The sequence below is a fragment of the Rhipicephalus sanguineus genome, chromosome 8, assembly GCF_013339695.2.
Source record: "Rhipicephalus sanguineus isolate Rsan-2018 chromosome 8, BIME_Rsan_1.4, whole genome shotgun sequence".
NCBI classification, from domain to species: domain Eukaryota; kingdom Metazoa; phylum Arthropoda; class Arachnida; order Ixodida; family Ixodidae; genus Rhipicephalus; species Rhipicephalus sanguineus.
The window spans coordinates 78,117,681-78,132,526 of record NC_051183.1 but is presented as its reverse complement, the minus strand read 5'-3'; the positions used below and the strand labels follow the sequence as shown (position 1 = coordinate 78,132,526).

General features: G+C 49.6%; 1 protein-coding gene across 1 annotated transcript; it reads left to right on the top strand.

Moving 5' to 3' along the window:
- Positions 1 to 885: 885 nt before the first annotated feature.
- Positions 886 to 12,677, top strand: LOC119402134 (neuropeptide Y receptor type 2). The gene is made up of 3 exons (XM_037669258.2): positions 886 to 944; positions 10,954 to 11,879; positions 12,564 to 12,677. Exons 1-3 carry the CDS (start codon positions 930 to 932, stop codon positions 12,655 to 12,657), a joined length of 1,035 nt encoding a protein of 344 aa, XP_037525186.2. The 5' UTR covers positions 886 to 929; the 3' UTR covers positions 12,658 to 12,677.
- Positions 12,678 to 14,846: the final 2,169 nt, after the last annotated feature.

Here is a 14,846-nt window from a genome sequence, read left to right as displayed (position 1 = left end):
TTGGTGTAGGCACTACCCTGTCTAACGAGACGTTGGACGTCGGGCGTTTCGGCAGGTATTTCAAAATACCTTGTTTACCGTTTTAGGAATGCTCGTCGCCACCAGAATACTATCGCGTGTAACTTGAGTGAGTCGCTGAGTTCGGTTTGTGAAGAAATATAGCACGACTGACTGTAGAATAATTATATAATTATTTACGCTGTAATTACAATGAGTAGCCGTAAAATACGCTATAACTTATTCCAAAACTTCCACTTGCTTTAAATTTGGTCTTCAGGGCCTTGGCGTCAAATTATGTAAATTTGGCATGGTTATAGAAAGTCGATCACAATGCGTGTCGCAAACCCTTAATGTCCAACGTTCTTTAGCAAAGAATTTGAGCCTGCGCCTGATCATATACGTAGCCCCGCCATTGTGGTCTAGTGGTTATGGCGCTCGACTGCTGACCCGAAGGTCGCGGGATCGAATCCCGGCCGCGGCGGCTGCATTTTGGATAGAGGCGAAAATGTTTGGGCCCATACTTAGATGTAGGTGCACGTTAAAGAACCCCAGGTGGTCGAAATTTCCGGAGCCCTCCACTACGGCGTCCCTCATAATCATATCGTGGTTTTGGGACGTTAAACCCGACATATTAATTAATTAATTAATTAAATAATTAATTAATTAATTAACTTATCATGTACGTACCTCAAGCTTCACTAAGCTTCTAAACTACATCTACTTCTTGCTGCGGCCACCTCGGGAAGTGCAACGCTGCGAGCACGAGCGATTCTGCCGAAGGTACGTCGCAAGTACGGCATCGGAACGCGGTCGAACGTCGTCGTGGAGCGCGCGCCGCAGCCAAGCGGCGCCGCCCGAGGAGGCTGCGCTCGGCGGCGCGTGCCATGACCGCTGCGACGCTCGTTAGACTCCCCCGGCACCGCTCCTGCATGGACGCACAGAGCGTAAGCACTCACTTTTCGCTTGCAATTACTAACTGCGCGAGGAAAATGACTGCGGGGAGCCCCCTGCTCCTTTTGGATGGCTGTAATTCGTGTTACGGGGCATGAACGTTTTTCCTTAGGGCTAATACATTCGATCGACAGTCTGCGCTTGATGTGTGCGCGCTTTCGTGACAAATGGAGTGGTGAACGGTCTGAAGGAATATTAATCGAGGGCTACGTCATCGACGAAGGAGCTAGAAAAATAAGAAGGTCAGGGGTCAGGATAGCGAAGTCATTCGGAGGTTGTGCGTTCGGTTCCTTGGGCGGTCAGCATTGTTGTTTTCGTCAGCTGTCGTCGCCCTTGATCTCGAAATTACTGCACTTCGATTAAAAACTGCGAATAACGACCCCTTGGCTTGATTAACCAACCAAATACGAACTGACCGAAGAGCAGTTGCGGGTTGTAACGAGGAAAGGCCGATTTGAAATTGTTCACTAACATACCGTATATGTTCTCAACGTATTTGTACAGAAATGTCGTTTACTACGTGTTGCTCGTCTTATCATGCAGATGCTTTCCAATGTAAATATTTGTTCTGTCATTATTCTCGTTTCATAGTGTATACGTACTTCCTAGCTGTCATGTTTGCTGCCATGTTGTGTGGAGGCTACAGGGCTAGTGGAGCTGCCGTTGACGCAGCTTTTATGCCGTCCTCCTCACCACACCTTCTACCTTATTTTAATTAAACTCAAAAAACTAAAACTCAAGCCCGTTGTCAGCATGTGATTACGACGAAATTTCACGCGCGACGACGGATAATGGGCGCGTTTTGGAGCGTTCTTAATTGCGCATAAGCATATAAGCTATCGATTACCGATCCGTCAAAGAATGCAGCGTACAATTGGAGAAATTTTAAGAGAGCTCATCGCAGTGCATGCTTTTTTTTTTTTGCTTGGGGAAGGAGGGACGGGGTTTACGTCCCAACACCAGATATGATCAATGGGGTGCTCCTGAAATTTTCGACCCCCCTGGGGTTGTTGAACGTGCACCTAAATCTAAGCACACGGGCCTCTAGCATTTTGCCTCCATCGAAATGCGACCGCAGCGGCCGGGATTCGATCCCGCGACCTTCGGGTAAGTGTCAAAAACCGTAACCACAGACCACCGCGACACGCATTGCAATGCATGCTGGTGCGGTTTGACTTTTTTTGTTTCCCCTCTAAGTCGACTTCGCGCTGTTCGCACGACCATCTTCATAGCGGCAGCATTCTTTTAATGTCAATTCGCACAGCACACGACATTTTCCAGCGCAGCGCGGGTGACTAAAACACAGAACGACGCCTCTGGCAGTGAATGCGAACTTGAAGATATAGCACCTGTGTCTGTCATTTGGCACGTTGTCACGTGTTTCAGATCTGCGCTCAGAGGCACAAGTGTTGTTAAGATTGTTTTCTTGGTATTTTCCCGTTTATACGGTATCAGGTTGTATTGTATACTGGTGTCATTCACTTGAGTGTCAATGTGTAATTATGGGCGCTAGGGCCTTTGACAGACATTCTTTTAGAGCCCGAGGCAACGTACGTCGAAGTACGACTGAGACGCAAAACAATGGCGGAACTACTGTGACTGGCGAAGTTGCCGATTCCTTTGAAACTCCGTTTTCATTCGCATGTTAGTGCAGTTTGGTATTATTTTTCTATCCATTTATTTCTTACTGCCAGCTTGCTTTACAAGCTATAGGCAGGGGTGGATCGTACAAAAGAAAATACTGAACAATCTGTGAAAAGAATTCGAAACAAGTCTGCGAAAGAAATATTAAGTTTGTGCTGAACAATCTTTACAGCATGTCAAAACACAGGAAACAATGAAATCCAGCAGAACACGCACGGTACTGCAGGTGAAAATATTGGCAAGGAAATGTAGAGGCCACATAGAGAAGTATCGACACTTTAGGACAAATAATAATAACGACAAGAAAAAAATATACATTCATTAATGAAAACAAAAAGGCCGCATATCTCTTTCTGAACTTTGATTTGACTGCTACGCCGGTGTGTGTAGATGACGTCACGAAGGAAAAGTAAAACCCTTAACTGCCGGGCGGTTTCTTCATCTGCTTGTTTAACTGCTTGTCATAATTCATGCAGTGGACAACGATGTTCGTTTATTGCTGCTGCTCTTTTTTCATCAGCGTATTTTGTAATAGTTCTCAAGTAACATTACCTGCCGTGGTTAGGACTTACGCATACCGCCCTCCCAAATATGGTCATGGTGACCTTGCTAGCGTCAGCATGACCGTCCTTTTGTTTATCTTTTTTCGCGTGTTAGTTCTGTGGATATTTCGCACTACATCGAAATGCGTTCTTTCAACATCAGTTTCCTTAATCTGGCTCTTCATTATTCAACACTTCATAATTCTCATCGTCTTTCGAAGTGTCGATGCACCTGCCACACCGCCTCGCTGTGGTATAAAGAATTGCAGCAAAAACTGATAGGTGGGCGAGTTGGTAGGTATTCATGGTTAAATTCGTAGTGTGCACAGTTGACAAGGTCACAAACAAGAGAGACAAAATAGCGCTAACTCACAAGTGTTCATTTTTGAAAACGATTGAACATATAAGCTTCATGAATACGCAATTCTTTACCCTTGGCATTCACCGATAAAGCATTGGCCTTTTTCAATTTTTCTTGATCATTTGTGATCTGCATGCATGCCACATGACTCGCTTTGCTCATGCTCTGTGCGGATTCATGAAGCTTACATGTTCAGTCGTTTTCAAAAAATAAACAGCGGTGACTTAGCGCTCGTTTGTCTCTCTTCTTTGTGTTCCTGTGAACTGTGCGCGCTGCAAATTTAACCATGATATAAAGAAGCTAGCGTGGAACAACAGGGACGAATAAACAGACAACAAAGCGCTATTCACAACAGTTGGTTGAAATAATTATATTAGAAAGCCTGCAAAACAAAATGCGCAGTCTCAACCGGTTCTACAAGACGCCGCAGCGCAGGCGCCTTCGGCAGCTCAGACTAATGCGTCCGTGTATATTTGCCGCTAAAAGTCTCAGCTTATCGAAAGCGCAGCTACAACGTGTCGAATAACAGTGCATTCAAAAACTGAAGAGGTACTCTTCAGCACTGGGGTGTGAAGAAATTGGCGACGCGAAGAGTTCGTCAGGTCCTGCTGGCACTTTAGCGTAGCAAAGAAGGCTCTGCTCAACTGGCTCTGATTTCGCCGGAACCCCCCCCCTCCTCCTTCCTTGGTCGAGTCCGAAAGAAAACGAGCTCCGCAATGTATGCAAAAATGAAGATGAAACATTGACATGCTTCTCGCAAAGGCCTGCATTTAGTCCCCGGCTTTCAGGGATAAAGGCGGGAAGTAAACAGATCTTTGAATGCGACATCAGCGGTCCATGGTGGCCATTATCGTCAAAAAAACATGGTAGCCATAGCCCTCTGCATAAAAAAATGACGTGAAACGTCCGACTGAGTGAAGGCATAGGGCGAAATTGGCGCCCCCCTTTAGATGATTAGGAGGGGCGCCCCGCGCCTCTGTCCCCTCTCCTCTCCGTGCACGCCTATGGCCTTCAAGACTGCACTAGTGGTTACAGTTCAGTCGCAGGGTTGAAATTCTTGCGACCATCCGACCTGAAAACCCGAATGCCGAGGGAGGTCGTGCCGAAGATTCTCGAATGCCAGATGCTGACGATCCGCGCGTCGTTAACGGCAACGGAGGCGGCAGAGCGAAGCCAGCGTACATCCCCGTGACGCACGAAGACGCTGTCGCTGTGCAGCAACGCGAGACGCGAATACAAGATGCAGGAGAGCTTCAAGCGGAATAGCTTCCGAGCGCAGCAGCAATCTCTTTACAATGGCGCGGGTGCCGCGGACTCGCAAAGCGTTGTCTCCGCAAGGGCTCGTTCCCACCTGCGACTAGCACCGGTCGCGCGACCAAGTTAGTCGCAAATGGTGGCAAGTGGCCGCATTGGTCGCAAAGCGACAGCTCTGGCTCAGTCGCTCGCTGCTCGATTTTTCAGTCGCGCGACTGCAGTCGCAAACCTGCGAACCAATCAGATGCGCAGGAACGGGACTTCAGCTTATTCCGCGTGGAAATAGCAATGCGAGCGGACGTGAATTCTGTGTGGTGACGTGTATAAGTCGCACGCATGTGTGAACGTCTGTGGCGGAGTGTCGCGTTTTGGTCGCCAGTCGCTAATGAGTGCGCGACCGGTGGTAGTCGCAGGTGTGAACAAGCCGCAAGTGAGCAGTGCATTTGACAGACTGGCTACACTAGTGATATGCGCAGCATCGGTAATCGCTGAAAACTTGCCGGATGAACAAATGTGCCTTAAGACGGTTCATGTTTAAGAAGCGCGAAGAGAACGGGGACGAAGCAGACTACGCACAGGACAGTTTCTGCTTCGTACCCGTTTTCTTCGCGCTTCTTAAACATGAACAAATTCCAACTAGGCAAAATAGCCGTGTTGCTTCATGTCCGGGTCTCTACCTGCGCTGGAGGGTCGGATGAGCTGAGGCGAGTATGGCTGGTCACGTCGACTGGGTATGAGACCCATGTGTTCGACGCACAACAACAACGACAGCAACAAAGTGGTGCTCTGGAATTCAGCCAGATGGATGTTTGCCCAGCTGTCGAGAATCTTCTGAATCTCGATGAAATCAAGGCGACGGACTGGGGCTAGTACCGTCAGCCAGACTGTCCCGTCGTGTTCTTTCTCGCTGGTTCGTGTTTCCCGCTGGTTTTTATCCAAATCTCTAGGAAATATGCTCTGCTAATTTACATCTCCTCATACTAATTGAATATCGATTCCTCCTCTTATTACTGCTCTTACATTAAAACCTCATTTCGCACCTCAGTGACTCCTACTTTGTAGTATATATTACTGAAAACTCATATCTGATTATAACTTGAAATGTTCCAACCATATTGTGGCCAGTCCATTTCTTCATCGTCGTTATGATCACTTATATGTCCACTGCCGGACGAAGGCCTCTCCCCGTGATTTCCAATTCATTGTCTTGCGCTAGCTAATTCCTTTTTGTGTTGCTACGAACTTCTTAACTTCATCACCCCACCCACCTCTCTGCCTACCTCGACTACGTTTCCCACCCATCAGTATCCATTTTTTCGTTCTCAGTGATCGTCGGTTAACTGCCCTACGCATCACGTGACCCGCCTATGTTAACTTTTCTTCTCTTAATATAAGGATGTCAGCTACCACTGCTTCTTTTCTGTTCCCGTGTCTCAATGCTAGGGATCCCAAATGAATCTCTTTGATTGAGTGTATCGACCACCGAGTAATCGTTATAAATTATTTCCGTTTTATTGAGGTCGTATGAACATCTCAATGTGATTTATCCTATTGTAGTTTTTAAATTTTACATGGGATTGTAACTTGGATTAATCCACCCGAAACACGGGCAATGCATTTGTTATGGAGTCCAACAACATGCCCTCTTAAAATGTGTTCCCTATCAATAATTTATTCTCCCTGTTAATATGGCTCTCATTTTAACCTGGAATTATCGTTCTGGCTATAACTTCGACTAATACGCATATTTCATGGCCAATTTCTCGTGGTGGGTATCAGCCCACGTAATCGATAGACAACACCGATCCCCCTGAGTGGGTAGGTGCCAATCATCCCAGGGGCATCGTCATCAACATCAACAACACCACCGTCACGAACAAACAAGTTCGCTGGAAGACACGATGCTCTATCCCGTCAAAGTAGCGGGTCAGCCGTAGCCGACCGGCAATATGGCCGGCTCGAGCATGCCCAACGGCTGTCTGGAGCCAGGCTACTGCGACTTGTTTCTCTGCATCATCCTCTATTTCGCGATGGTCATGCTGGCCGCCTTTCTGGCCGCCTACTACTCGCTGCCGGTAAACGCGACCACTTCTGCTTTTTGGTGAGTACCGCCAGCCGCCACGTTTCGTTGCTTTATCTTATTTTTCGACAAGGCCGCCTTACATACAGTAGGTAATTTAAAGCAAAGGCTATCAACATGGATTGAACCCTACAGTGGCGAGCAAAAAAACTGAGAGCCCTTCCATTACCGCGAAGGTGGAAGCCAGCGAAACTGTGACTATGGTGGGTCTGGTCCAGGCCCGTAGCCAGGGGGGGGGAGCCCTAGGGCCACCCCCCCCCCCTAAATTTTGGTGAAGTAGGTGTTTTTACCAAAAATAAATAATGAAAATAGGTGTTTTTCTCAAATAGTCACGGTTTTCAACAAGTGCCCCCCCCCCCCGAAAAAAATTTCTGGCTACGGGCCTGGTCTGGTCACAGAATATTGCTGTGCAGTAATGTTACATGTTATCATCATTGACTATATTGAACGAATAGCGAGAGAGAGAGAGAGAGAGTCTGAGAGATCCCGGTGTTTCTCTTGCGCATGGCGCACGTTATCTCATCAACGGCGGTCTCAAAATGAAATCCTGTAGTACATAAGAAACCCCGTTGTTTCGAGAGCACAAAAATGGCACGACGTTCGTTTCATATGCAAGTGGTTTTGTCTTTGAGGCAAAATTGTTCACGTCATTCTGCCATGTCGGCGAAATCATACACCTTTATGTCTGCTTTTACGCCATGTCCATTATTTTTTCGACACAAAAATGGTGGATTAGTCGAGTTAATCGGTTCGCCGAAAATTGTTGTTCCACGCGTCTTGTGTCCGCGGACGTGACCCGCCAGAAATAGCCATATCCAGCGTCTCTCTGTAAAGGTCCAGCAGTGACCTGTAGTCATATATCTCTTGGCTCCACTTTCTGGAGTCATCACGCGGGCCATCACAAAGCCAGACTGTCTGAGCAGCGGCTCACAGATGAGTCTTTCGCATGCCCGGACATCTGCGCACTCGCTTTTGACACTTTTTCTATCGCGTGGTTTACGGTGCGGCACAATGTGATTGAATAAGAGAATACAGTGTGTGTGTGTGTGTGTGTGTGTGTGTGTGTGTGTGTGTGTGTGTGCGTGCGTGCGTGTGTGTGTGTGTGTGTGTGTGTGTGTGTGCGTGCGTGCGTGCGTGCGTGCGTGCGTGTGTGTGTGTGTGTGTGTGTGTGTGTGTGTGTGTGTGTGTGTGTGTGTGTGTGTGTGTGTGTGTGTGTGTGTGTGTGTGTGTGTGTGTGTGTGTGTGTGTGTGTGTGTGTGTGAAGAACCTGCATGTATTCCGTACAATTTGCCGTCCATATAGCTATCGTCCTGTCTGTGTGAACTCTACAGCGTTTCCTGGTGCCTCTAAGCACCTTCTTTGTGATCTTCCTCCCTGGACACAAAGACGTAGCAGGTGCAATACTTCGCTACAGCCGCGGGGGCACATGAAGTCTGGGGCACGTTATGGTTGCCGGTTAGGCTAGGTTAGGTCGAGCGCTAGGCCACCAGCCCATGTTACAGAAGTAAGGGTCGTTATAGCCCTAAGACTCGGGAGAGATTCCCACTAGCCAAGTTTTATTAGGGGAACGACAAGGGTCATCACATATTTCTATCGCCTCAAAGATCACCTGTATAAGGGTTACTACATAAGGGATGGCTTAAAATTTATTGACTATTGATGTCAGTCAATCGAAATTTTCTTTAAGTTTCATAATTCACGAAACTTGAGGGACAGTGACAACTTACAAGTGACATAACACCAATTTAGTGGGAAAGGCCGTTTCGTTGTGATGCAGCGCTAGGGAAAGGAACGGTCTGAATCATCGAAACGCGTGGGAACGCGGGCGTCACATCAATCACTACCGCACTAGCCATCAATCGATGGCTAGTGCGGCGTCGATGATGCACCTTGGCAGTGGGATATTGAAGATGTATGGCAGCGAGAGCTTTAAAATGACTCGTGGAACAAAGACATGGAGTCAATGAAAAAAAAAAGACTCGATAAACAAGTTTTGCTCTGGCACATGCACCGGAAGATGAATCAGAGCTCGCAAGTTGGAATTAGCGGTGATTGCCGGAGCCGGATATCAACTATAAGAAAAGAGTTCGAAGCTTCTATTCATTCTTTCTTTTTGGCCTAAGATGGTCGTTTTTGCAGTTCTTGAATTGATTACACTTCACAAACGTTGTAAGGCTGTCTTTTTCAGTTTGACACTTTCATGTGAGCTCGGTTTCTTCCTTGAGTTTTTCCTATGTTCATTTATTCATTCATTTACTGGCGGAGGTGGTCAGGCAAAAATAGCAGTACAACTCTTAAAGAAAATATCGAAGTCGACAAGTCCAGCGAGGATGATGAGCATACACATGTGAAGCAAATGAAGGGGGCTATAATGCTTGTACACAGTACAAACATGAGTAAATTAAAGTATGTAATTGTATGTGATGACATGTGCGATTAAATGTGCAATCCCAGAATCATGTGGAAAGATTACATCATTCTGTTAGCAATTCAGAGTACGCAATACTAGGCCTAACCATTTTCTGTTGGGCATCATTTGCTTGCGACAAAACAAGTAAAAAATAGGCGTTAATGCATTGACTGAAATAAATTGAAGCCTCATCAACAAGTTTCCTTATACTGCGCATGCGTTACATACTTATGGACGTCAGCGTTAGCGAAAGTCGTTGCCGTGATCTTAACCGCCACGGACGCCAACCGCCAAGCATAGGCGTGCGCAGGGTTCCCCTTCAGAGGGGCGAAGGTTCGTCGCAGCGCCCCCCCCCCTTCCCAATTATACCAATGTATGGCGCTGACATTGGGCCCCCCGCCGGAGTCGTAGCGCCCCCCTCCCAATTATATCATTGTGTGGAGCTGACATTGCGCCCCCCCCCCCACACTCTATGGTGAATAGGGGGGGGGGGCGGCCGACCCCTTGCCACCCCCCCCCCCTTGCGCACGCCTATGCCGCCAAGAGGTATCCATTAAAACAGCAAACTGTTTGCGCCATATTGTTGCGCTACAAGTAAAGGTGCCTCAATTGTAATGCACCAAAGTCACTCGCGATGCGTGATGAGAATGGCTGACAATTGGGTATGTTTGTTCATGCTCGAAAGGTGTTGAATTGCGCAAACAGGACAAAGACTAATGGAAGAGAGGACGACACGCAGAGCGCTCTGTGTGTCGTTGTCGCTTCCTTTAGCCGTTGTCCTGTTTGCCTGATTCAACACTTTTAGATGCGAAGCATCTCTTGCTCGGGGGGTATGTCCCGCAGCCTGGTAGTTCGCACTCACTCTACGCATGCGCAACTCACCTCTTTCCCTCTCTCCAACAGCTGCGCGTTACTCTCTCCACTTCTCTACCAGCACCTGCCTGCGCTTCTCCTGCGTTCTCGCTTCTGCTCTCACGGCGCATACGCTACTCTCCTCCTCTAGTCTCCTCTCCTTCAGGTGGTAGAGCGCTGCGCGCGTTCAGTCCAGCGCTTGCTTCGGTTGACTCCTCTGAAATGCGGGCTCGACATGCCGAAATTCTCTCCTGCGCAACGCCGCGATGAGCGCCAGCGCATGCGCGTCCCCTCCCCCTCTCTCTCCTCTCCTACGCTGCCTCCCTCTCGCGCGCCTGTCGACCGCGTTCGAAATTCTCTCCTGCGCAGCGCCGCGATGAGCGCCAGCGCATGTGCATCCCCTCCCCCTCTCTCTCCTCTCCTACGCTGCCTCCCTCTCGCACGCCTGTCGACCGCGTTCGAAATTCTCTCCTGCGCAGCGCCGCGATGAGCGCCATCGCATGCGCAATCCCTCCCCCTCTCTCTCCTCTCCTCCGCTGCCTCCCTCTCGCGCGCCTGTCGACCGCGTTCCCCGCTCGCCCTGTAATAATTAACGGCCAGGCTAGAGGGAAGACACGACGCGCGTAGTATTCCTCTTCGCGTTTCACGACGCGAGGTTGGTAGCATGCCCGAGGTCGATAGCATGCCCAACGATCGCCAACGGAACGCGATCGTGCAAGTGCTCCGGCTTCTCATCGCCTCATGGTCCCCTTTAGCGGGAGATGGTGTAATTTTTTGAGCATGACGAGCCCGTAGGATGCGCCGGAAGACATTCTTAGACTCGTCGAAAGTCCCCGTGTCACACTTATTTGTCTTACAGATCAACGACACGGCGAGCTATGGCGGTGGTCGCAGTGGCGCAGCAGCCGCTCTCTTCGGCCTCCTGTACGCGGTCGTGTTCGCGCTGGGCGTCTCGGGTAACGTCCTGGTGTGCGTCGCGGTACTGCGCCGACACACCATGCGCACCGTCACCAACCTGCTGGTGGCCAACCTGGCTCTCTCGGACATCTTGCTGTGCGCGCTGGCGGTGCCCTTCACGCCGCTCTACCTCTTCCTGGGCCAATGGCCCTTCGGCACCGCGCTGTGCCACCTGGTACCGTACGCGCAGGGCGTCAGCGTCTACGTCTCCTCGCTTACGCTGACGGCCATCGCGGTGCACCGGTTCCGCGCCGTCGTCCACCCTCTGCGACCACGGCTGCTGCGGCCGGGGTCCTGCGGCATCCTGTGCGTCGCCCTGTGGGTAGCCAGCGCTCTGCTCACGCTGCCTTACGCCGCTTTCGTCCGCCTGGTGCGCCACGGGCGCGCCGCCTACTGCGAGGAAGTGTGGCCCTCGGCGCGAGGACGCCAGCTCTTCGGCGCGCTCACCACCGCCGCCCAGTTCGTGCTGCCGCTGGGCGTGGTGGGAGGCTGCTACGTGCGCGTCGGGCGGCGCCTGCGCGGACGCCGCCGCCGCAGCGCGCACCGCACGCAGCTGATGTTGCTCGCGATGGTGCTGGCGTTCGCGCTGGCCTGGCTGCCGCTTAACGCGTGCAACCTGCTGGCCGACTTCCACTCCGCGTCACTGGGCTGGCCCATGGGTGACGTCCTTTTCTTGGCCGCTCACGCGGCCGCCATGAGCTCGACGTGCTACGACCCGCTGCTGTACGCCTGGTTCAACGACAACTTCCGGCGGCAGTTCGTGAGGATGCTCCACCCCGACCAGCAGCAGAACACAGTACTCGAGACGCTACGCAGCGACGACCCCCGGTGAGCGACGACGGCCTCGACCGCTAAGGTCGACAAAGTCGGTTCAGCTAATGTTCTCTGCAGCTCGTTTACGATAATTAATGTGCTGCCTTCGCTATGTCGTCGAAATTACAATGAGTTGCACATCACGCACCAAGTACGTCTTGTTCTCTCCAGTGCCAAGTTTGCCCCTCACTGCCTTCACACTTCAACTGTTTTGTTGTAATATATAGGGACCTTCATAGCGAACTTTCCCAGTTACTGTGCCCTATGGTACAAGGTATTTATTGTATTTATTGTTCCGAGGTAGTACGTGAAAACACTGCGATGTGATTGTGGTATTGTGTCACAACGTGATTGTAAGACATGCGCCCCTCCCCCTCCCCCCCCCCCCGAAATGAACTCCTTAGCCGCTATTTTATTGGGGATTAGCACAGTGGCGTAGCCAGGGGGTGGCACATTAAACAAAATCTCAGTGTCAGACCATACAGGATGGTATTGGCAGTTTTTGCAGTCATTGGACATAAGTTAGTACTCACACTTAGCCGATCATTGCAAAACTGTCTGTCTGTCTGTCTGTCTGTCTGTTTGTTTGTTTGTTTGTTTGTTTGTTTGTTTGTTTGTTTGTTTGTTTGTTTGTTTGTTTGTTTGTTTGTTTGCCTGCGTTTATCTGTCTATCTATATATATCTATATCTCTCACCCAGGTGCAAGGTGAGCGAGCACCACCGTTGCCCATCTTCTCAGGAGCTCCACCCGGAGATGGAAGGATCGAGAGGCATCGCTGCCACATTCGTGTGAATAAACATTGTCCATAGTCACCTGCTGTCCCGTGGGAAAAAAAAGAGAGAGAGTGTGTTCGAGAGTTCAAAGTGACGTCAAAAGTATCACCTTCTAGCAAACTGCGCAGCAGGACAGGACACATGGAAAGATGATACAGACGAGCGCTTTGCGATTGGTTTTGCGATTGAGACTTGTTAGTGGACCATCTTGGGAAGCTAGTGCAGTGCAGGCATGGACTGGAACACGTTACTCCACAGATAGCATCATGGCATTGTTCTCGCGTGTCCTTCTAATCTCTCTGTCTCGCCTTCTTTCTCTTTGTGCGCCCAATACAAATCCAGGAAAGAGCTAACGAATTCCAATAAAAGAGGATATCAGCCTCTTCCCAGACTCTGCAACTTGATTGCCCTGCACAGACTGCCCGTCAATCAGTCAAAGAACTTTATTGAAAGGTCAGGTGAGTTTGTGGGATGGGCAAAAGGCTCCGCTTAGGGTGACGGCCAGGAGTTCTTGAGTCCTGGTGACTTCCCTGGCCCGCTGGACAGCCCAAGGTTGATCTTCAAGGGCAGAGCGGGGCAACACCGTCCCATAGAGCGCTCGGAGGCGGTCGCTAGAGGCTGCATCCCCAGTACTGTTCGTTATCCCTCGACATTCCCATAGCATATGTTCCAGAGTGGCTCTAGAACCACAGTTCTTGCATTTATACGACTTGCATATGCCTAGGAGAACGAGGTGGGAGATGGCCGGGTTCGGATAAGTTCTGGTCTGTAACCTCCACCAGTCGCAGTGAAAACAATTCGTTCGTTCGCAGGGCAGGCGCATGCCGCGTTCCAATATCCACACACTGCCACGCAAAATAACTTTGCCGCACGTCCAATACCGAATATCCCTAGCGAACCACCATCCAATTGTAAGAAAATGTTTGCCAAAGTGAAAGGTAAGATAATACGAGGCCGCCAACGCGCGGGGCGGTTAGGTGGCATTCTGGAAGCGGCACTGAAAAGTCTAGAAGAGCTTAAGAGCTTGTCCAAAAAGGCATTACTGGCAGTCTATACTCATGACGTTACTAAGAGTCTCGGCGACTACGCGATGCTTAGCATCAACAGCACCGACGACTTCTCAATTATATCGTATGTGGAGCTTCTGAGATGTTCTACGACTGGAAGGGCTACTCAAAAAGTGTAAGAGAAAGCGTTAGCCAGGTTATGGTTGAGACATGTGATATACAAGGTCAAATGCCAATTCCGTGCTGCATGGCTACTCTTCGTGTTGCTTTATGAAGCGTGCAGGTCCACCGTAAAGATTAGCACATATCACAGAAGTGAACAGCAAAAAAGGCACGCATACCGCTTGCCTTCACATCGATAAACGTCGTAATCCGGTGAGAACCTAAAAAAAACGCCAGGCCTGCGCTGAAACCGCAGCACAGTCACAGCGAAAGCTGGAAGAGCGGCGTTTCTAGAGCCCGTTAAGCTCTCTTGGGGCTACAATACAAGTACACTAGAAAGGTACCCACTACGCCATAAATCACAATTTTTGTGAAGTTGAGAAGCACCTACTAAGCCATTATTCGTCATTCTGCGGAGAAGCGAGGCACCAGCTACACGTCTGTAAGGCATTATGTGCACTTTGTTGACGCGACGACTGATGACGATGAAGAATTATGGGTCAGCCCTTTGTAACGGGTTGGAATCATTAAACGACCCACCAGTTATGTAATTTGCATTGGGTGACGCCCGGTCGCTATTTCCCTCTCCCGTGATGCTGTATAACATACGTTGACGTGGGAGAGAGACGGGGGGAGGCGAAGAACTTTACTGAGACCCCGAGGAAATGGATGATGCGCTTATGGGCTTCCTTGGCAACCAATACAAGTGCACTTGCGAGGAACCCAGTACGCTATAAATCATTGTAATTTTTTAGAAGTAGGGCAGTAGGCACTGTGCCATTTTTCGTCATTCTACAGAGAGCGCTGGTACCTGCTAAACGCATGTAAGGCATTATGCGCACTTTGTTGATGCTGTGCCTGATGACGATGAAGAATTATGGCAGAGCCCTTTGTAATGGGTTGGAAGCATTCAACAACGTTCTCGTAGCGCAATTCGCATTGTGTGATGCCTGGTTACAGAATTCGCGTTGTGCGACGCTTGGTGCTTATTCTACTCTTCTACCACGCTATATTGCATATGCTAATGTGGTTCCTTCCC

Bases quoted from the DNA above. Each gene is read 5' to 3' on its own strand.
- LOC119402134 (XM_037669258.2), top strand. The intron at 11,880-12,563 runs GTGAGCGACGAC...TCTCTCACCCAG, and splicing joins CTACGCAGCGACGACCCCCG to GTGCAAGGTGAGCGAGCACC.